A 23800-nucleotide genomic window follows, 5' to 3' on the forward strand; every position below is an offset into this window, starting at 1 on the left:
GTTTATGCGTGTTTACCCTGGGTAAGTAGGGATGGCAGGTTGTGGCACAGCTGCCCTGACTGCGCTGTAGACCGGCCGGGCACGACCCCGGAGATGAGCGCCTCGAAAGGTCGCAGCGGTGGAGGCAGCAGCTGCTGCTGCTTGGTACGGAAACCCCGGTACTGAGAGAGAGAGAGAGAAACAAAGAAAGAACAGCTTCTTAAATACCTTCAAGATTACAATATTATTTGTGCATCTTGTCTCCATCAGTCTCCTTAAGTATAAAGCTAATCCTTGCTGACATACCTGTATAGAGTTCGGGGCTGTACATGGCCCCAACCATGGGACTCAACTTCCACCCAGCTATAGTCAACAAAAAAATTACAATGTACATTTAAAGCAAAATTTAACAAGAAACTCACAGAAGCAGTCAGACATTTCATGACTTGTGCATTTGTTCACAGTGATCTCTGTTGTTCATTGTAAAGAGAGGATGTATAAAGCTTCCTGACAATTCAGTATTATTATACATTGATTTTTAGTGGAGTCGCATCATCATGATTACGAATATATAATGTTATTGTTTTACAAATGTCTATAGTCCAAAATAGTAATCAAAAACTTAAAAATTAGACTTTTGTTTTGTCAGATATAATACATTACAGTGGAATGGGTATCAGGGGAATGTAGTAAATCATATATGCAGTTTTTCAAAAATGTAACATACATATATGTATATATATATATATATAAAAATCAGAATTGGAAACCCATACTTTTATCTATGTGGTGATATTAATTTCAGCCATATGGCCCAGCCCAGTCACCTCATATCAAACAAAAGGTAGAATCGGCTGTTAAAGTTTAAAGTGCATTACCGTATGGCAGAGTTGCGAGGCCCTCTCCATTAGAGTAAGGGGTGGTCATCTTCTTGTTGGTCATCACTCTGGCTGTAGCATTATTGACCTGGACACCAGAAAAAGTGGTCAGGGTGCTAAGTCAACCCAGTTTAACAGATAAACAAGCACTGAGGAATTACCAAAATGATGCAGAACCCAATCACATTATAGTTTGTGTTTTAAGTTTTTTTAAAGTGAATATATTCTGTGACACATGAGGGAGATACTCTGCATACATGATGGTCAGAGTTGGTCAGTGTTTTCATGTTAAATGTGTACTTTAAATGTGAGGTGTCATTATATTTTATAACTATGTTTTTTTAAACTTATGACAGAGGTTAATTCTGTTGATGAGCAGCGATGGTATTTGATGCATGCGCTTCTTTTGAAGGAGAAAGACATTGAAAACAAGGATCCTGGTGAGTAGTCAGGCAGTTTTGCACACAAACAATGCAACCATTGGCACACAGAACAAAGAAAACCACAAAATATTTCAGAACAAAAGCATTCAAAAAGAAATCCAAGACCATTATATTGCTACCTTTTTAAAAAGGAGGGAAAAAGAAGGTGAATTAAGCAGCAGATTTATCAGTTGAACACAATGCAAAAAACATCCATCGAAGAGTTCATACACAAATTACACGCAGCCAATCAAGGGCACATCACATCACCAGAGGTGAGCAAAATTAGCCAATCAGCAAGCATCAGATGCAGCAAGAGACCAATCAAAAAAGGTTGGCAGCCCTCCCAATCAACTACACATCATACAGAAAAGGGAGGAGGGGAGGGAGAGAGAATGACAGAGAAAAGACAGAAATATAGAGGGATGCAGGAGGAGGAGCCAGTCCACATGAAAAGACAGAAAAACACATACATGATGTGGAGAAGAGAGAGGCAGAGAGAGTGAACAATCCATCCAAATATGCAATTCGTCTAATGAACAAACAGAAACAACAAGATGCGATACATACATACAAAATACCTCTGACAGTTTGCCTACATTGGATCTAACTGTACATGAGCAACAATGGAGAAATGATGAATGGAACAAGAACGAATACAGAGAGAGAGAGAGAAGTCCAGATAAAGACAGAGAGGATGGGGGATGCAAATATCATTCCTCAAAAAAATCAAATCAAACCATGGTTGTGAAACACTACCAGGCATTCCAGATCAGTGTCGCACACCAGAAAGACCTCGAAGCACACAACCACCAACACACACCATCTAGAACCAAACTGATCAAAAAGTAAAACAAGGACACCTCTTTACATAAATCAGAACAAAGAAAAGCTGCCGTTACTTAATCAGTGGCACAATTTTTTAAGTTTGCTTTGCTACAAATTATTTCATGACAGCTTTTCTTAAATGGCTCAAATACAGCTCTAAGAGTGTACATATTACATATGAAGAGTAGATTTGCTTTTAAGTAGAATAAGCTTGCATCCTCTTTGGGGGGCACACTATTCATCCACATACATATTATATGTATATCTTTATCTTTAATTTGAGTCTAAGCAGCCATAGCTCTACAACTGTCTGCAGCCTACAGAGTGGTACAGAAAATGATAATCAAGTACTACAGTACACCATGATATACAGACAACTATAATCCTCTCTCTAGTAAAGCTAACATAGCACTCATGCTTCAGCATGCTGTCCCACTAAGGTGCACAAATGCAGCTATTGGCTGACACATGACACAGAGAGATGACATAGTACTATATGGCGTCATACAGATGACGAGAAAGAGAGTAAACCATGCAGGATACAGCTCTGGAATTAAATGCTAAATGCAGTTAGAGAGGTGATTGGAATGAATGCATAAGAAGTGGTAGTCATAGTTGTTGCACTTGAAGATAGATGCAGTACATTCAGTTATACAAGTGGCCTTTATAATGCCATGCGGTCAATGGCTAATCTCGTAATCGTTTCATTCACCACCTCCCCAATCAATCACAGGATTAGCCAATCAGGTTCTGTCAACTGCCAATCAATCAATCAAGCTCCCTTCAATAAAGAGTCCTTCATTTGGGTGTTGGGTGCATTTTATTTCAATTTTGACGGATGGGGTAGGGGGAGGGGTCATTCAAAGATGATGCCATGTGTACACAACTTACCGTTGCCAGGGAAACGGCGTGAGGACACGCGAGCAGTTACCGTGGAGACTGACAACAACAACAACATACAAAAATCATCAGGGAAATAGAGAAAATATATGTAAGAAAGAAATGATGAACCAAAAAAAAAGAAAACAAAAAGAAAACAAACAAAACGAGGTAATGAAAAGCAACCCCCACCCTGTGGTAGAGAGGAAGTGATGTAACAGGTCACGTGTCAACAGTCACCTACAAGTATCAGCCATTTGACAACAATCTAGCCTCTACTGGTTAAAACCCACTACAAACACAGATCATAAAAGTTGATAAAGGAGCAAACAAATGGAAACAGAAAATGTCTAATCTAATTTACTAATCTAACTAAATCTAACTTGGGAGGGAAACTAGCCATTATTATTGCCCAGATTATATTCAAATAACTGACAAAATAATCACTCAATCAAACTTAATCTTGTTGCTATGCTACCTGACTACATCACAGGACAGGGAAATGGACAGAGATATGGGGGAAGGGAGATGAACAGCAGAAATGCAGGTGCATGTGGGGACACACAAACTGGGAGAGACAGACAGACAGACTGGCTTGGTGAAAAAGAGTGGAGAGAGATGGAGGAGAACCAATAAAAAAAGGGAAAGGAGAGGGAACGAAAGCTATCTATTGCATTCTCTTCACATGTTCATTCTCTCTCCGCTCTCCATATTTCTAATTCTGCGCACCCACACACAGAGACAGAGAAGAGTGCAGGACATTCAAAACCATGCAGAAGAGCTTGAGTAGCAAGTAAAAAGAAAAAAGAAAAGCGTGATTAAAAAGAGCCAGAGCAAATGGCGAAAGCATGGTGTATTTGATCTCCAAGGCCATTTGCAACTGAAATCCAAGCTCATGCTGACAAATTAAAAAAAAAAGATGTCACAACAAAATGCACTTCCATGAGGTCTGGTGTTCTTTTTCAGGAGTGGTGGATGCAGTGTGTGTGTGTAAACAAAACGTTTATTTTTTTTACCATCCATCTCGCACATCTGAAACTAAGCAGTCAGCTTTTTGAAGCATCAGAAATGACACCACACTTCTCACGGCAGTCTCATTCCCAAAAAAATGCCCCCATCATGCATCAGTCTCTTAACACATCAAACATAAAAAAACTGCTACCCAGAGGTTCACACATAATACTAACTGAAAGAGTAGAAAAGCTCCCAGATGACATCTGACCTTAAATCCGTCCATGCAGCATACAGTAGCCTCTTACATACACCAGCAAGCACTTTTTTCAGAGGAAAAATAACTGAGAGGCTATCAAACTGCCCTTCCAGTCATAAACACAACCATAAACCAAAAATGGCCGCTCATCATGATCATGGAAGAAGTGATGATGGTGATGGAAAAGGTGCAGAACCCCCCCCCCCAAAAAAAAGATCCTACATGCTGTGACAAGCGGATATTGGCAGCATCCGCGTCGTAGTAACGTCTCACCGGCCATGCCTGTTGTGTAGCCACTCCACCCAGCATGCTTTGCAAACCACACAGCTTTAAGATCAAGGTGCAATGGACAGCCCACAACATCAACAACAACAACAACAGCATAAACATAGACAGAAAGTGCCGTCAAAAGAGACGTCTGTGTGCGCGGCACCGCTGCACCATGCTATAGTGAAGCCAGAGGGGTTAGAGTTGAACACATACAGCCATCCGGAAACCTCTGGGGCAGAAACGACCAGAACAAACTCATTCTCATTGTCGGACATGGAGGGGAAACAGAGGAGAAAATGGTAACCGTTTCAAAAAAAGGGGGCGAGGGTGGGGAGTTACCTCAATTTTACGTCCTTCCACCAGTGTACCGTGAAGCTTCTCTCTGGCCCGCTCTGCATCTGCACTCGTCTCGAATGTTACAAAACCAAAGCCCTGCGAGCAGAGGAGAGGGCAAAATGGAAAAAGAAAAGGAGGGAGAGAACGAGAGAAGGTTGAAAATAGCTGTTAAGCTTTTGCTGAGATCAATCTTGTTAACAAATTTTAGAAATGACAACCATCTTCATACCTTGGATCCCCTCTCATTGAAAATGATCTCGACGTCGAGGATTTTGCCAAATTGCTGAAGAATAAAAAGAGGAAGAAAATGAAGAGTCATGTGCTGCATCTTGCCACGGGGTGTCAGCACTGTTCAACCATGAGGAGCTGGCACTGAGCCAGCTCTGCTAGTCTTTCCTTCCACCATATCTTCCTCGCTTCTGCTCTTTTCTCTGCACCACATTTTAGAGACATTCCTCTTACAAAAAAGCCGAGCACAAGGCCAGATTCTTACACCTGACTCTAAATAACCGTTCTACAAGATGACATTCCATGTAAAAGTTTTGTAATACTTTGTAATACTTTGTAATACAAATAGGTCAAAAACTGATTCCTTCCAGCTGAAACATATGACAGAACCTTATTTTCATTTAAAATCCCACTTGAGGATAGGAAACAAACAGTGAAAAGGAATCTGAGGTCACACTGCTGACGTCACTGGATTGGTCCTTTGAGTCATATTTTTACTAACTGCATGCTTTTAATCCAAAACTAAGTGTCTGGGTTTTTGTTATGTGATAATGCAAAGTGAAAAGGGGGGAATATTCCGGTCTACATACCCCAAACATCTGCCGTAGATCCGGGTCTCGGAAGCGGAAGGGGATGTTGGACACATGAAGGCGTTTGGGGGTCCCCTTGTCGTCTGCATCAACCCCAACGGTCCCCCCGCCACCTCCTCCTCCTGAGCCAACCCCCGACTGACCATCAATCTGGGAGGACACATCTGACTGCTGGGACAAAGGGACAGGGAAGAAAGGAAAATATTTGGCATTTTTAATTGAAAAGTGACTAAAGCGGTTAATGGATGATCAAAATAGTTGCAAATTATCTAATTAATGATAAATTAATTAAACTTTATTATACAGAGACATGTTTCTGCTATTTAGCCTACCCTCATTAATGATGGGGTGGACAAAATAATAGAAACAGCTGTCAGTATAATAATAGCACCACAAACTGCAGCCTCTAAAATGAACAGAGCTGAATGAACACCTTTCTAAAACAGTTTGAACACAAACTGAACATTACAACCTTCATGAAGGTCAGATTTATTGACTGTTGTTTTAGACTGCATCAGGTTTAGCTAGGTGTACCTAATAAACTGGCAACCGAGTGTAAATACAGCAATCAACCGTCAGAAAGCGAATTTGAAAGCGTGCAACTGAGAGTAGTTCTTGTAGAAATATTACAGTAGTAGAAATATTACTACTGTTACTAGTAGTTTACAGTGTTGATAAGTGTTAGTGTTTGGGACAAATTTACATTTTCCCTACCGTTCATTCACATCCCTTGTTCTGTCCCTCTCCACCTCTGCTAGATCTGCTGAAGCCCCTCTAAGCTAACGTTAAGTTAGCAGTTCAAACGGCTCTGAACTACAGTCTTGGGTTCAAATGCATTTTTTGAATTTGTGAAGGGGGCGTGTTGAAGCTTAGATGGGCTGTTAAGTTGCGCTTTAACAATGAATGTGTAGTTACAGCTTCACATTAACTTGCACAACGATTAGGAAAGATCTGAATCAGTTCTACACAGAGAGGTTAACAGATTGGTATCGGATCTGTAATTGGTATCGGTCAGCGAGCTGATTCTGGGTATTAGAATTGGTATCGTGAGAAGAAAGTCACATTGGTGCATCCCAGTGACTTACTATTGTTTTAATCTATAACACATATTGCTCCACAGTTTCGCTCTCGGTGCCCTCTCAAGCCAAAGACCTGATGTGGGCAGCACACAGAGGAAAAAGCTGGCACTCACTTGAACACTGAGGCTGTTGGCAGCGTTGGCGGCGCTGTTTGCTGCTACGCCGGCTTCCACGGGGCCCTGGACAGCCCCCGCTGCATACAGGCTACCCCCGTAATCCAGGGCCAGGCCGTTCTGGGGTGGTGGTGGTGGAGGTGGAGGGAAAGCGGAGAAAGGTGGTGGTACGAGTCCCTCCTGACCGCCAGCACTATCCTGAGAGCCCTGTTGGAAGAAAGAGGGAGAAGAGTGAGTGAAAGCTAAAGTAGCCGGCTGGCGAACTTCCACAGTATCTTTTACTGAGAGCATCACCCGACCACACAGAGACCACTTTCACAAGAGCCTCAGTCTAAAAGTCATACAGGCATGGATATTATATTTCCATTTCCCAGTGTATGTGAGTGTGTGTGTGTAAACACGTGCATGTGTCTACACCCCCCACCCATTAAATATTCATTGCAGCCACATCTATTATTGAGGGTCAGATGCCTCCATGTTGTACAATGGTGAGTGTCTAACGCCTGCACACACACACACTCACAAACGCCTCTGCACACAAACCACCTATGACACGCAAACACCCACACACCTAAACGCTCACACAGAGACCAACTGTTAGTAAGGAAGCCTGCCCAAGTATTTTGTGCACATTATTACCCCCAGAAAATTACCGAACGTTACCAACATTCGAGTGCGTAGGAGGACAATACAGGCACCCACAAACACATGGTGAAACACAAACACGACACAGGCAATAACAACACACACGCACATTCCTTGCTGTTGGCAGTGGCACATGGATACCCTAAATGGTAATAGTTAGAGAGCGGAGGGAGACAGCAGGGACGGGAAAGAAAAGGAGGGGATGGACGATATAAGGTGATGACTGTTAGAAGAGGCATGTTCTGCTACTGATCCATAGCTGCAAAAGATAAACCACCCATCACTGTCTTTCAGATCTTTTTATAATTGCAGTGGATGACCATTCAATTCAAGACTGTAACAAGGTGAGAAAATCTTCTGGTTTGGTTTATTAACAACATTATAACATATTTATAACAAGACTAAGAGTGTAGTCATGCTAGCGGTTCTGTGAGGCTGCACTTGGGCACAGATTTGATCTAAATGCTAACGTCAGCGTGATAACATGTTCACAATGACAATGCTAACATAAAGATGTTTAGCAGCTATCATGTTTACCGTTTAGTTCAGTTCAGTTTAGTGTGTTAGCATGCTAACTAAGCTAATTAGCAAACTCAAGTACAGCTGAGGATGACGGGAAGGTTTTCAGGTATGGACAAATAAAAATTTTGACCTGATGATGGCATTATGTGGAAAGTGAAGTGACCACCTAAGCTGTTACAATTCATCCTGTGGGGTCAAGATTGTGTGTACCAAATTGCATGGCATGCCGCTAGCATGGCTAATAAAAATACAACCTATAACACTTTGTCAGGGATAGAATGATTTCCATCATTGTCCTTGGTGTCTACACAGTCCAATAACCTTTTATCAAGACAGAGACAGGCAGTTACTGTCTGATATTAAGATCAGAAAGAACTAAAGAACGTAACACATAATTGATCCAATCTTTTCAGAAAGCAAACAAGGTAAAAAAGTATCAAAGACACCCAAAAAACAAATTAATATCATAAAAGACAACGGTTGTGGAACAAGTTTAAGATGCAAATTTTGGTAGATTATAAAAACAAAAACATATGGCTTTATGTTTTTGCTTTGGCATATGCCACATCTGGCAGCCATTCTTTTTCTGTCTTCTTAATCTCCTTGTTCGTCTTCCTGTTCTCTTCCTACTTCTATTAGTTATCATCATTATTATTTTCATCATCATCATCAATTATTATTATTATTATTATTAGCAGTAGTAGTAATAGTAGTGGCACTAAAAGCAGGCAGTAATAATAATAATAATAATAATTCATTAGCAAAAGTAATATTCAGTGTCTTGTTTTTCTGCACCACCAAAATGGATATCACTACTAAAGAGACTCCATACAAGACATCTGTTTGGCTACATTCACTCTGTGTGTGTGTGTGTGACAGGCTGTAGCGATGCCCATCTGAGATGCACAATAGATCTCTGTCCCTTTGGGAGTGTTAAAAGTGTGTGGGAGGGTGTGTGTGTGTGTGTGTGTGCCATCTGTCTACCAGCTTTTGACCTTTCTCAGCGTCACACCTGTGACACGGTAGCCGGGCCCCTCAACTCAGTGACAAACCAGGGGATGCACGCGGTCGACACGGATCACATCGATATTGTGACATGTGAGCAGCTACAGCAGAGCTGCACCGAGTCAACAGTGTGAGGTAGACTTTGTCTTGTAAATAACACAGGTACACAAAAGTAAATACAACTCAACTTTCTGTATTATAATGAATATTTACAGGATTCAAAATAATTTACTATCATTATTTACAGCAATATGCGTTTTACAGGTAAAGAGGTCAGACATATGCAAGCATCTTGTTGCTGGGACGAATACATGCGCAATACACATCAAATTATTTATTTCTTTGCTTAGAAAGTGAAATTTTTTTTATTTAAATCAATCTTGTCAGGTGGAAATAATTTACTAATTCACTTGAAAACCAGGACTACTTTTAATAGTAGTGTTTGAATAGTGAATTTACTTTTCACAGTCGCTAAACTATTTTGTTATTAGATGTCAAGCCATCATGAAACTGATAACACACATTTAATTGTAACACAAAATGTTTGAAGATATTTTTATTTGTGTTTTGTTTTAAAAAAAAAATTAGCCATAGTAAAGCAGTAAAGACTGTAGGATCTATTACTTATGAACATCACTCAGCAGCTCAACCACAAATCTGCAAATCTGTGGCACAAGCGCTATGTTAATCACCACCACCAACATTTGTATAATCAATTAAAAGAAAAATTCTTGTGCCATCAGAAACTACTTTACCTGGTGGCTATACCTCTCTTTTTCCTGCTGATGTAAGAGCGAAAGAATCCGTATCAGATGCTTTAAGAGAAAATGCTTTGAACTCAACCTTGTGTGACTGCAGCACTGGTCTGCCTGTTGTGATCAGCAGGGTAACCCCAACCAGCAATCCTGTTATCTCACTCCCTCCTCTCCCTGATAACATACAGTAAATGTGTGTTTATCATTAATCTCAACACGGTGAACCTGGTACCAAACTGTGCTGCCATCCTCTTCACTCTCACTCTCACTCACACTCCTCTGTACTGTACTCTTTTCACCTAAATCCCTGAACTGCTTTCTGCTGCTCTCCTGCCAGGTGAAGAGTCTCCACCTCAGCCAGAATAGAAACCACGTTCTCCATCTTCAGTGCCCAGCACTCGAGCAATACAGCCGCCAGATTACTGACCGCAGAGTCCAAGTTTAACTGCATTCACAATTTCAAATAGCAGCTGTGTCCGCTCCTCTAAACCCTGCAGCTGTATGAACCTCTTCCAATCTTGTCCACAAGCTTCCAAATTAAGATTTCGCTGAGTGATAACATCCCTCACATCCTTGCCTTCCTGTCCTGCCTTCGTTTCATGCAGCAGCACAACCGTCTTACACCTTGGTTTTCAGAAAATGTTTGCTCATTATTTGCATTATACCCAGTGAGGGGTTTGATTATATAATATCAATTTTTCAAGGTGTTTCTATACATTATTCCACCCATCCTTTCGTTTTGTTTTCTGTTAATAGTAGTTGTAATCTTATGCTCAAATGAACAAAAGCTTTAAAAAAGACCAGAAAATTGTTAATATGTGCAGAGCTTTCTCTTTGTTGTAAAAAAAAAAAAATAAATAAATAAAAGGATTCACACTGTTACATCACTGATGGTAATAATGTGAACATGAGCTGAAATCCTTTGATGAGACATCCTGAATTCATTATATTCAGAGAGACAGAAAAGGAGAGCAAAAACAAGGAAATGAGTCAGTTTAGTCAGGCTTTTAACTGCAGGAGACAAAATACATTACATTCTAAATGATACACCGGATGGCTTCGCCTTGCATCAGCCCACCCTAGATTAACGGCATTTGCAGAGGTAAAAATGATACCCGGTGGAGCAAGTCATTCTGGGTCACCAGGTAAGAGCTAACCTGAATGACAAACAGAAATAGAGAAACTAGACCTGCTCCTCTGTCTGCTAGAAAGAGAAAGTTGATCACACAGGTTGGGTCAAGTGGTGAAATGGGGAAAGTAGAAAGGGGACGATACACATTTTGCAGCAATGAGGTAACATTTTCTGTATACATGTAGGTAAAGTCTCAAACAGCTTAGTATGGAAATAAAAACTTTTAGCCACTCTAGCAGCATGGCTCTATGGATGATAATGTCGGTCTGTTAACCACTCTGGTGCAGACTGAAATATATCAACAACTTATATTGTCGTGAAATTTGGTATACACATTCATAGGGCTGTAGCGAGTAGTCAACGTAGTCGATGACGTTGACACTGAAAATATTTTGAGCAACGCATGGTTTATTAAGTAATTGCTGCGTCATGACAACAGCGCAGTGGTGCAGGCGTGTTAATTTGTGCTTTAGAATGTAACTGCTGTGAAACAATCAGAAAATAATGTTCTCTGATTCCCCGTCATTCTCCTACCGGCGCTCCCTCTCCTTATTCACTATCTATGTCGCTCTACCACAGCTGTCTCTGTCTCTCTCTCTCCCAATTCAATTCAATGGCTTTATTGCCATGAAAAACAATTTTGCCAAAGCATCCAACTACAAATTGGTCAAATTTTTGGACAATACACAAACCAGTACTAAAAATAAATACACAAAAATAGTAATATTTTTTCTCTCTCTCAAATGAACACAAACCAAAGGACGCTTCGTGGTATTGCTATTTTTCAGCATAGACTGCAAGCCAGACACAGACGTCGAAGCTGAGTACATGAAATAAACCAAGCGTGGACACAACTGGGAGATTATCATATTTCATGTCATAGTCCATTAACTGGTTTACTGACTGTGGAGCAGTTTAACCAGTCTGATCGCCGGATTTGGCACCGCCGCATGACGTAAGGTTGCGTTTCTGAAATCATAGTGTTGTCTATTCATTAGAGCTTTTTAAATATATTTTGCCCTTTTAGCTGTTTAATATAAAGCCATAAAGTCATCTGCCTGCTACCTTAGAAATTCCATTGAATAAGTGTTTGAGAAAATGTTTAGGTTAGAATCTGGATGCTTTTGTGCTGCATTATACAATGACATACAGTCTGTCAAAATCAAATGAACAAATCAAATTAAATGGTCAATTAGATTTTTTTGGAGGAAAATTAATTACCGATTAATTGGTAAAATAGGCAATAGATTAAATCGATACAAAAATAGTCGTTAGTGGCAGCCAGACAACTTCGGTGATCCCTTAATTTTTCATCTAACGCCATCATCAGGTCAAAATTTCATGTTGTCCAACACTTTGGTTTATAACCAAAATTCATTCATTCAACCTTTATTTAAATCTCGAGGAATCATTGAGGGCATGCCCTCATTTTCAATGATGTTGAGGGTACAAAACAGAATAAATACACACAAAAAATAAGCAACGACAAAACAAACAGACAGCCAGCAACAGAACACAGTTAAAAACAATTACATTCAAGTGCAGAGTAGTTTGTAATGGTTTTAAATTGACCTATAGGTACAAATGTGTTGCGTTTTAGTGTGTGTTGTAAAATGTTCCAAGTGTGTGCAGCACCAAAACCAAAAGCAGTTTTCCCAAATTTAGTGTTTGCGCGCGAGATATCCAGCTTCAACCAATCAATAGATCAAGTCAAATAATGGCAAATTGGCATTAAGGGCTTTATAAATAAATAGAAACCAATGGCTGTCATGTCTTACTGTTAGAGATGCCCACCCAACCTTTTCATACAAGATGCAATGATGAGTAGAATAACTGTCACCGGTAATAAATCTTAGGGCGGAGTGATAAACTGAATCTAGCAGCTTAAGAGTGGAGGCAGAGGCATGTCCATAGATAACATCACCATAGTCCAAGACAGACAAGATGACGGCCTCAATTATCTGCTGCCTACTGAACATTGGAAAATTAGAATATTCTTGACCACAACCAGAAGAAGAGCAAAAACATTCTACGCTTTATCAAATTTGTTGGGAAAACTACCCTCCTACTCTACATTAAAATGTTCATCACAGCTCCAGTGTTGTCGCACTCAAGTCCCAACATTGATGACTCATGACCCAACTCACTCAACTACAGATGAGTCAGTCTTGGACTTGACAAGTTGTGATGCAACTCAGACAGAATGATAGTGTCTTGGATTTTAATAATGCACATTGAGGACTTGAGGTTTTGATATCTTGCCTGCAACACTATATATTATTTCCACAGTCTATACCACTGATCAGATTATATCCCTATCAATCATAACATCCTCCTCATTGTTACTCATGCACAGAAACAGACTACAGCCTAGCGGGAGAATGGACAACCCCGGCTGTTGCTGCTCCTTCTGCCAGACCAAAATAGAAGCGGGAATACGAGCCAAAAACAACCTTGTATTTGTGTTCGACGATTGGCCTTTTCAGAGGAGATCCATTTTAGCTGCATTTCAACAGCCCTCTCTCTACCTGATACAGCCCGGTATCTACAAAAATAGTGTGCCTGCGTGTTGCTTTTTTCCCCTCCTCTCTCAAACTGTCAAGTTATGGGCCTTTTGCTGAATGCGAGTGGCCTTTGTGCTTCGCATCAGGATAAAAGCAGCTACTGAATAAATGCACACAGAAAGCAGGATAAGAGGAGGAACACAAAGACAATGAGAGAGGGCATTCTTAGTCAATTTGAAGAGAAGTGCTGCGTAGACAAACTGTAAGCTGTGCATTTGTGCCAGCACTCAGGTTTGTGTACGTTTTGTTTGTGTACATGTTGCGTGCATGCCAGCATGTGTGTGCGTTTGTGCGTTCGCTCCCCTGGCGTTAAGGTGTTAGGCATTAAGGGTTGTGTAAGTGTATGCGTTGACCAGGCAAAGCCAGTGACTCAGAGCGGTAGCTGGCTTACTTTCGGGTCGGTTAGCAGCAGCAAGTGTGTCTGAGGAGGCATGTTATAAAATGTGCCCGTCTGCAGCAGTCTCACTACACTACAGGAGGGGGAGGAGGAGGAGGAGGAGGAGGAGCAGGAGGAGGATGAGAGATGAGAGGAGAGGAACATGGCTAAGAGCTAACTAGGGCAACACTGGGTTATTTCACATGAATAATGACATTTCAGTATCTTACTTTCTCAGGCCTCCAGTCATTAGTCTATAGCCTAATTCAACAAACCTGACGATGGAAAATGTGATTCATGCTGTTAGCAGCGGCTCACATTTTGGCTCAAAAATGACATTAACTGGGGAGGTTGCGTTCAGCTCAGATCTTGGCTCTTGACTCCGTGCTGATGTTATCCAAGCTGCAAACAGCTGAAGAAACGTTTACAACGTGTCTGTGGCATACTGATGAGCCAGGAGACACCCTCTTAAATTATTCCATCCCACGTCAGCCCCTCCTCCTCCTGCATCACTCTTCCTCCTCCCCCTCTTGCTCTTCTTCTCCACTCCTTTTGCTGCTGTTCTCCTTTTACTCCCACTCTCTCTGCGTCGCTTCTTTACGCTTCATAAAATCCAGACGGGACCCTTGCATACGTCCCGCCTCCACGCATGTCAATCAAGTCCATTTGCTTCATAGCAACAGGATATCAGTGATGCATGGGCTCCTCCTCCCACACTCTTCTCCATCACCTTATAGGGTAACATGTCTGCTTGTCAAACAAACCCCTCCCAATACACCCCCCATCCTTTTTCCTTGTAGGGTCTCACGTATGATTCCCCTTCCACGCACTCCATTTGTGAGAGACTCCCCCTTCAACATAAATTTGTGCAGGGATCCACACATGACCCATGACTTTGCCTGTCATCTCTACACTAGCTGTGCCAACGTTCTGTTCGGCTCCTCTGCAACATTTAATGAAAGGTAAACGCTCCAAAAACAAAAAGACGATGACATTATTTGTCCACATTTATTCCTCATTAAAAACACACACGCTACCCCGGACAAACACATGCAGGTGAACACACAAACTCGCAGACAGATGTGTATTTACCTAATGTGGACACACCTCTTCCAATACATTAGGCCTGACCATGAAACAAGTTTGTCTTGTTTAGAGAGCTCAGGTAGAGCTCTGTAATAATACAGCACTCGTCTGGTTGTCCAGTGCGGTTTTAAAAATGTACACAAGCCAGCCGTAGAACGGTGTTGTCACTGTCAACCACATCATCCAAAGAGTCAGCGAGGGCAACCCCTATCCATTTCAAAGGCAGGCTCTTTTAAAAAGCCATGCAGCTGTTTCACAGTGAGTGCTTTTAGAGCCATTAGAAATGCAAATAGCCGCTAAAGAGGCATAACCGTTATGGCAACCCGAGATTTGGGCAATTTCACAACCATCTCTTTCTCTCTCTCTTTTTAGAAGCACAGTGCAAAAGGTGTTTACCTCACATGGCTCTCCCGTCGACGTCTTCCTCGCGCCTTGAACCATCTAACAATCTGTACAAAATGAATGACTCATGCAAGTTGCCACGGCAACACGGCTCATTGGGATCATTTAACGACCATCATTGTTAACCCTGCAAAGAATCAATAACACAATTTGGGGAGGGTGGGAGGTGGAGGAGGCTGGAGGGGTTTGAAACCTCTCGACCTGTTTATGCAAGCGTGGCAGTGTGTGTATAGTTTTGCAGCAGGTAGGCGTCTCTCCCTCGCCTTAGGCCACGCGCTTAGGTGGGGCTTGAGAAAATATTTCAGTCTTTTGCACCCGATCTGCTAGTTCAACTCTCTCGCAGCAAGGGCCAAAAATATTAGCATACAGTAACACTATAAAAGAGCTAATAAATGACCCCCGTCATAAGGCAACTCTGGACACACACACACGTAACTGCAGAGTCAGCTCTAGTCTGAAATCGCATCACTGAGAAAACTAGCTCGATCCACGTGACCTACAATATTCTCAAATCTCCTTGTTGCTCTCCATCTCTTTTCAAATCCTCTAATTTGTCCCACCTCTGCATAATTTCAGCTTCCTCATCCACGGGCTTCCCTGGTAACTGCCAGAGGGTGTCCCGTCACCTTAAAAATCAATTTTCTATTCTCCTGCTCCCATTCTCTTGCTCTCTTTTCCAACCCATCCCCCTCTTCCAGGGGCTCTTGGAGGAAAACATTGAGATAACAGCTGCCAGGGCCCCAGGGAGAGCAAGAGGAGGGAGAAAAGAGGTCAAACAGTAAAGAGAGCAGGAATCCAAGGTACAGCTGAAAGAGAAGCGCACACACGCGAGCAAAGACAAGAAGAAACACACACACAGAGCCTGACTCACACTAAATGAAATGATATAAACGTGACACTTCATGCACCAACTTTGCAGCCCACTGTGTGCTTGAGCTTCTGTGTGTTTGTGAAATGTGTGACACAGAAATTACAGTGAGGAGGTGTTGTTAGCTGAATAGAAGAGATGCTTTAGGAAGAAGGGAGGAAGAGAAGGAAAGAGAGAGACAGGAAAAAAAAAAGAGAGAGAGACAACTGTTCTGGGGACACCTGTCCTTTTCGCTCACAGGCTTGAGCGATGTACAGAGACAGCTGCAGAGGCAATAAAGAAGAAAGACTTTTTTTACTTACCTCTCCTCCCCGTTTCCCCACTCTTTCGCCTCACAAATGTCAAAAAGATTTTACTGCAGATACAGCCTACTAAAACTGCTACATCCAGCTGCACAGACTAACACACTGTACTGTATGTTCACATAGATTCTTCTGAGCATACATAATACATGGCAGTGCACAGTTTTCTGGCAGTGGCAGCTCTTGATGTTCAGATTGCGTGCGCTTCTAGCTCTGGGCAGGAGAACAGATGCCACAACAACGGCGTACAATAATACATCGCCGCTCGTGCATTTCACCAGAGCGAATCATAATTGTAGCAATACAATCTCCAGCCTGTATCTCGCTGTCATCTACGCCTACTACACTTGTTTCAGTGTTTATATCCCTCGTAGCGAACTGGCCGCTGAGTCCTAACGAGAGTCTGAAATGCCCTGACTGGACCACTTTAGTAAAAAGGGTCAAGTAGAGTCCTTATCTGTTAGTAGTTAATTAACATTTCATGATCAATGACAGCGCTGCCCGCTCTGATGCCGTTTCATGTACAGTGGAGCCCGAGCCTTGGCGAAGACATACAGCAGACGCGCAACACAGAGGAGGATATGAAAAAATATCAAGATAAACACTCACCGACAACACAGAAGGATAGTACAGTCCCATCATCGTATTCTGTGCAACAACTCCAACTGGCGTCGCTCCTCTCTCTCTCCTCTCACTCCTTCCTCTTCTCACACTGCCTCGCTCTCTCCCTCTCTCCGAGCCTGTGTCACCTCACCAGCTCAGTCTCTCTTGTCTGTCTCACAGATTCAAAATCTCCCTCTCTCTGCCCCCGCTCGCTCTGTCTGCCATGCCAATCCCCACCCCACCCCTCCCCACTTCCACCTCCTCCTTCTCTGCTGGCCTCTGTCCCTGTCACTCTCCCTCACTTACTAGCTTTCTTTCTTTTCTCCTCTCTCTCTCTCTCTGTCTCCCACTCACTCTTTTCTTTCCCTCTCCCACTCGCTCCTTCCTTTCCCTCTACCCCCAGCCTTCTGTTTTGCTGCTGTGCCCTTGCCTGCTCATATCTTCTGCCTCTTCTCCAGTCCTCCTCTCTCACCCAGATAGCCTAATGCCTCCCCCCTCCTACTTCTCTGCCTGTCACACCTGCAAACTTTCCCCTCCCCTCTGCATCCCTCTCATGTCGCAGTCCCTCCCCCTCTCTCTCTTTTTCTGTTCTCTTTCTCCATGTAGGTGAGTTAACTGGGGCTGCTGGCACCACTGGGAGAGGAAGTGAAGACTTTCCTTCTCTCTCTCTAGCCCCTTTCAGACGTGCACCTTGTTACATAAATGTGTTGCCAATTTTACATGTTTGTATCATTTTCATTACACTACTATCACAGCTCAAAACTGTAGAATACTGTCACATTAAAGTTGTAATCCTTAAAGGTGCACTAATCAATATTTTTTATATTAAAAATTAGTCAAACAACTACATGTAATGTGAAAGGGGCCGCTCATAGCACATTGTTTTGGTGTTATAGCGCATAATTTCACTCTCACCACTACTATCAACCTCATTTCCAGCAGCATAAGTCTGCTGTTTTCATCGAAAAGCTCTTAAAAACCCCGGTACTCTACCTGCTCAGCACCAAACCACAGACAGACAAAGTTAGTGACTAGCTGGTGAACATAGTGGAGCATTTAGCAGCTATAGATATTTATTTCTCAGACACATTAAATGACACGTGTATTGACCACATGGGACAGGAAAACATCAGAGAAACACAACAGAAGATCGACTTGCTTATCTCTTTACAGGACAGCCAAACAAACTGGGCTGAGAAGATTCATCACGTCACAATATTTTTAAAAAGACAAAAAAAAAACAACTGATGTCTTCCAACATGGTAATACTGACCTCACACACAATTTCTCTTAAATAAGACATCCAATCCATACATGCATAGTTTCCTGTAACTCCCATGAGCGTGGGTAAGCAATTTAAACCTTGCATGGGTAACAATGAAAACTACTAAAACAATGTTGCTAATTACAGAATTTAAATAATTAATAATACCACTAAAATGCTGTATATAATGGTTTGATATAAGGTTTAAATATGCACAGAGAGTAAACACGCCTTCTTAAATTTATCACTAATTTCTTTCCAATGTGGCCTGAGGAAAAAACAACAGTCTCTCTAAACTTTCAATAATGTCGACTGCTTACAATATGAATACCCAGCCAGATGCTTTACATACAACATGTGAGCAGATAGGAGATAAATGAGAGCCGTGTCATGTTTTTGTTACTATGTTTGATGCTGTTGGACCTGAGGAAATATGCAGCAGAATCTTATATTCTACCTAATAAATGCTGAAATAGATGAAAAACATTTATCAGTATGAGAAGTGGTGAGAGAAGTGCATCTCATACTACTTTGCCATTACTGGAGATTATATATATAAGCCCCAAAAAACATTACTTTAACAGGTTTCATATCCCATGTCTGAAAATGCCTTGTCTCTTTCTTCACACATCAGGCCTCTGCTGCTCTCCAGGCTCTTCCTTTCAGGAGCCTTTGATCACATCATTCTCACACTGCTGTTGACAGTTTAGCACCTCAGTGTTGTGGGAGCCTCCACTGCCCAGCATTGATTTTTTCCTCTCTGCCTTTTTTTTCGTGGTCAGAGGCCAGTTCACACTTCCGAGTCCCTCAAGTAGCCCTTGACTGACTTCTTCTTCTCTCATCGCAACAAGAGATTGCTCGCACAAGGTAACACTTCAGCCTTCATGATTATTCCTTGAACATTATCATTAAGAAGAAAACTGTTCAAAGCTGGATCATCTTACAGTGAAATGAAAACTGGCTAATTGGCTTCCAGACTTCTGCAATATCCGCTAAACAGTACAACAGACAGCCAGGGGAAAAAATCTCTCATACTGAAGCAATTAAGAGCGTACAAGTGAAGGCTTAAGGCAGATAAAGTGCAGATAAGCAGCCAGAGGTTGTTGGGCATCACAGGGAGCGAGGGATGACGGGATTATGGACAGAGCATGAGAGGATGAGTGGATGAACTGAGGATGATCTAAGGATTAACCACATAAACTGAACAGTCTAATAACACAATCAGCAGGCTAATACAAACACGAGTAAACAGATTGTGTAGCCTTGTATGTTTTGTTTTGTTGTGTGTGTGTGTGTGTGTGTGTGTGTGTGTGTGTGTGTGTGTGTGTGTATGTACAATACAGTTGGTTCCTTTTATATGGGTTTGTATTAGTGTTTGTTTAAGGACATGTTTAACGGCGCTAAAAGTAAAAATAAGTTAGATTTAAAAGCTCAAAGATGGTTAGTAATATTGCTGATTGTTGAGAATAGAAAGAAAAGTAGTGGGAGGGTAAGACTGGAAGAGTGAAGGGTGTGGAGGCATGTCTTCTTCTACACGACTGATAAATTATAATCTACACCCCCACCTTGTGGTTTAGAGAGCTTCACTAAGCCATATTATTAACGCTATATGAATACTGTATCCAGACAGGAAACAAATATTAGAAGATAGGATGGTGGAATATTATAAAACATGGATATTTTTCATGTTTGAGATGAAATTGGGTCCTTACCTGACTATGAGAGGGGTAGCCATGGTAACCAAGGGTCAAAGGGTCATTGTTCTGAAAGAGAAGAGAGCAGATTTTTGGATACATGGTCAGTAATTTACAAAGCAAGCCAAGACAAAGACTCAGGAATGCAGTTTAATTTATTCACTCAGTCTTTATTCTTGTGGTCTCTCATTATTTGACTTTACAGATCGGTGGTATTACTGACTCCTCATCAAATTAACTCCACCGGTGACACACTCCTGCTATCTCCACCGGAGTTTTCCACCGAGTGGATCTTTTGTCTGCTTGTAAAGACGTGATAACGGGGGCGAGTGAGATCATGCGAGCAGGAGATGAAAGACGGGCAGAAAGAACGAGTGTCACCACGGCTCTTAAATCATAAATAGGTCAGGAGTGTCAGCGAGCATGAAGCCCATTGGTGTGAAATGACGGATGTGTTAAACATCTGGTGAGTAATTACAGCTAAACAAGACGTATTTAAAAGAAAACAAATTTTGTTTTAGAGCCAAATTTTAAAAAGAAATCACGTCCCTACTCCCTAAAATTGTTTGTAACTCATTTTATTTGTACTCATAACACCGTGTTCCAGCTTTTATGCTAATGTATTCCATTAAAAAAAAGGGAGATTTTCACAGCAATTACAACACGCTTTGAAGGGGGAAAACAGATTTGCCTGTCTCTGGCTTCATATCACTAGATTAGAAAGCAACTCAGCTCCTCCCTCCTCTTTCTCCCCCCCCCCATCTTCCTTTCATCTGGAACCAATGTCCCTCATCTGCTCTGTCCCCAAGGGGAACACTTTGCTCTGCGCGCTTCACAGCTTGAGTTCGCCTGATTAATACTGTAGCCATCTAACTCTGGACCTCATGGGGCCTTTTCACTAAAACTAAGCACAACGTCTCAAATGCAGGAGGCTCGGTTGGGGAGGGGGAGAAGGAAGAGTCCTCGCGATCGAAAAATGTAGTTTGTGCGAGTCTATCTCAGAGCCAAAAATGTACTTAGTGAACTGGCTTTGGGAGGTAGAAGCTCTAAATAATGAATCACCTCTTAGGGGCTTGAATAACATGAATAAAGTATAAACCTTATTTTACAGCTAGGCCAAACTCTAAACTCAACACACTGAAGGTATGGAGTAGAAGAGGATCCAAACAAAACTGGGGGAAAAAAGACGAGACAAAAAAAAGATTTATGGGGCAGTACGCTGTGTCAAAGTGTGTGTGTGTGTTAACCCCCCCCCCCCCCCCACACACACACCTGGAATTCATATTGCGAGAGGCTGAGGGAGGAACCAGAGCTGGAAATACAACAGGAAATGGACAGCAAAGAAGGGACAAAAAAAGGGAAAAGAGATGGAGGGAGCAAAGACAATGACTCATACATGAGCAGAGTCATGTGCTTAATTTCCTTAAGGAACTGGGAGGAATGAGAGGGCTGCATGGGGGCTGTGTATCAGTCTCACTCTCAACACACAGTACATGAGAAACAAAAAAGATTTTGTACTCAATGCAGAGATAGTTCATCATGGTTCGACCATTTTGTGGTTTTTTATTTGTGGATGACAAATGATTCCGACGATACTCGTGTGGGGGGCGGGCTAAAACAGGAGAAGAGACTGCAGGGGAAGACCGGGTGAGCAATCAGGAGAAAGTAACAAAATGACTTGAAGTCAACAGATGGCGAAGAGGGGAGGAGGGGTGAGGAGAGATGAGCTCAGGGGGGTAGGGAACAGGACCGACCTTGTAATAATGAAATCTGAAAACAAGCAAGTGATGAGAAGCTCAGTTAGCTACAAGTTTCTCCTTCACGCCATCTTTTCACAAGGCGACAGTTATCCCTTTTACACATGAACCCTGCTACTCCTCTCCAAAAACTACAGGTGGTGGTAGGTGTCTCTGTGTGTGTGTGATTGTTTTGTGTGTGTGTGTGTGTGATGTCTAATTTAGTCACAAGACTTGTGTCTATTCCTATCGTGCCTTGGGACTTCTGCTCTTCTGAGGAGTAGAAGAGGAACTACATTTCACTGCTCTGACAGTCATCCTACCTAAGCAGGGCACTCCATACACTCAGGAGGATGTGAATCCATTTCATCTACAGTGCACTTATGTGCTAAGCCTCCAAACAGTCGGCCAGATGAACTGAAGTTTATTTTCCCTCAATGTACTTCACATCCCTCTGACTTTCCACAGTAAACCTACACATGCTTTTTCAGGGGGGTGTTAGCTGCACTCAAAGTGGATTTCGGAAGCTGGTTTGATAGTTCTGGCATAATAATAACAATCATATAGCAGTATAAGCTAGCAAATCACATGCAACATAATCAAACTGATGTCCACTGCAACGATCTGCATCACAAGATAAAAAAACTGATTTTTATTCCCCAATTTATTTCCCATCTGATTGGAGAAGATTGGAATTTGCATGTAATTATTTACTGCACCACATAATTGCCCATCATGATTACTCGACATCATTATTTCATTGCAACACCATTCTGCTGAAACTGGAACCTGGTACTGGACTTTTGGGACCGATGTTGATGCCCATTTTTGGTAGGAAAAAAACTGGCTGCTGTTCAGTTTTGATATTTTAGCAGGGATTCATTAAAATTGATTATATAAGAATTGTTTAGCAAAGAGGCAGTTAAACAACCTTATTGAGTATAGGGCACTGAAAACAGCTGGTGAAACTATGTAATAATGACCATATTTTGACATAATCTCAAGCACTATACTGATTATCTGAATCACATCTACGGCTGCAACTAATAATTATTATCAATCTGCAGATTTTTCTTGATTAATCAATTAATTATTTAGTCTAAGAAATGTGAGAAAATGGTGGAAAATTAACAAGGCTAACTAATTTTTGTCTGATCAACAGCCCAAAACCCAAATATATTTGATTTACTTCTCATGCATGTCAAAAAAGTAGCAAATCTTCACATTGGAGAGGCTGGTAAAAGCAAAAACTTTTGGCATTTCTGCTTGAAAAATTATTAAAACAATCAATCACCAACATAGTTTAAGATTAATTTTCTGAACTCAACTCATTTAAGTTCTAACATTTTGTAATTTTTTAAATTACAATTACTATTTTTCAGCAGATCTCTTCACACACACAGTACAATGAAATACTCATCAGCTAGTAATATCCACCCAAAACATATATTATTCTTTGTCTAACTGTGAGGTAAAAGATCATCAGAGCACAGATTTTGCCAAAACACAAATTAATGCAGAGCCTAGAAGCTAGTCCTAAATAAACGTAAGTAAATAAATTCACAAAACGGCATCAAAATCAACACCAGAAAAACTGTAAGAGTAACAAATCACTTAACTGCAATTGATATGTGAGGACAACTACACTTTAAGCACATCAAATCAGCCTCAGAGCAGAGCACCAAAAACATGCAGGCTTCTCTCTGCTGGTCTCTCTCAAACATAATTCAGTCAACAGACTTCTGCTGGCAATTTATCACAGAAAAACAGGGGCCCAAAAACGAAATAAATATTCTCAACTCGCAGCAAGAGTACATTTTTCTTGCTGACGTTTTCATTCTATTTCCGTGCCGGGGCCGAGATGAAAGTACAGAGGGGCGATCCACCTACATTAATGTCCGAGTCAAGTCATTTGTCCTCGGCGCTGTCACCCCAGGCAAGACCTTATTAGGTTTAGAGAGAGCCCTGGTTCCTACGCAGAGTGACAACAAAACATGGGCTGCTCGGCAGCACGCCGGATGGATATTAAAGCCG

General features: G+C 41.7%; 1 protein-coding gene across 10 annotated transcripts in view; it reads right to left on the reverse strand.

The window, feature by feature from the left end:
- LOC122872841 (RNA binding protein fox-1 homolog 2-like) overlaps positions 1-23800 on the reverse strand; it is a 35540-nt gene that overhangs the window by 7569 nt on the left and 4171 nt on the right. For 5 of the 10 annotated variants that reach the window (XR_006377315.1, XM_044188844.1, XM_044188848.1 and 2 more), the window contains 9 exons: positions 20049-20099; positions 7567-7599; positions 6813-7019; positions 5621-5791; positions 5032-5085; positions 4806-4898; positions 858-945; positions 286-342; positions 17-161 (listed from right to left, as the gene is read on the reverse strand). Coding sequence is in view for 9 of the 10 variants with exons in the window: in XM_044188844.1 (XP_044044779.1) it covers positions 17-161; positions 286-342; positions 858-945; positions 4806-4898; positions 5032-5085; positions 5621-5791; positions 6813-7019; positions 7567-7599; positions 20049-20099 (899 nt within the window). In the remaining variant the exon portion in view is untranslated. Of the gene's footprint in view, positions 1-16; positions 162-285; positions 343-857; positions 946-4805; positions 4899-5031; positions 5086-5620; positions 5792-6812; positions 7020-7566; positions 7600-17078; positions 17283-20048; positions 20100-23800 lie in introns of those variants that run through there. The other 5 variants (XM_044188847.1, XM_044188846.1, XM_044188842.1 and 2 more) reach the window with 4 other exon arrangements.

Source organism: Siniperca chuatsi, linkage group LG3, assembly GCF_020085105.1.
Source record: "Siniperca chuatsi isolate FFG_IHB_CAS linkage group LG3, ASM2008510v1, whole genome shotgun sequence".
NCBI classification, from domain to species: domain Eukaryota; kingdom Metazoa; phylum Chordata; class Actinopteri; order Centrarchiformes; family Sinipercidae; genus Siniperca; species Siniperca chuatsi.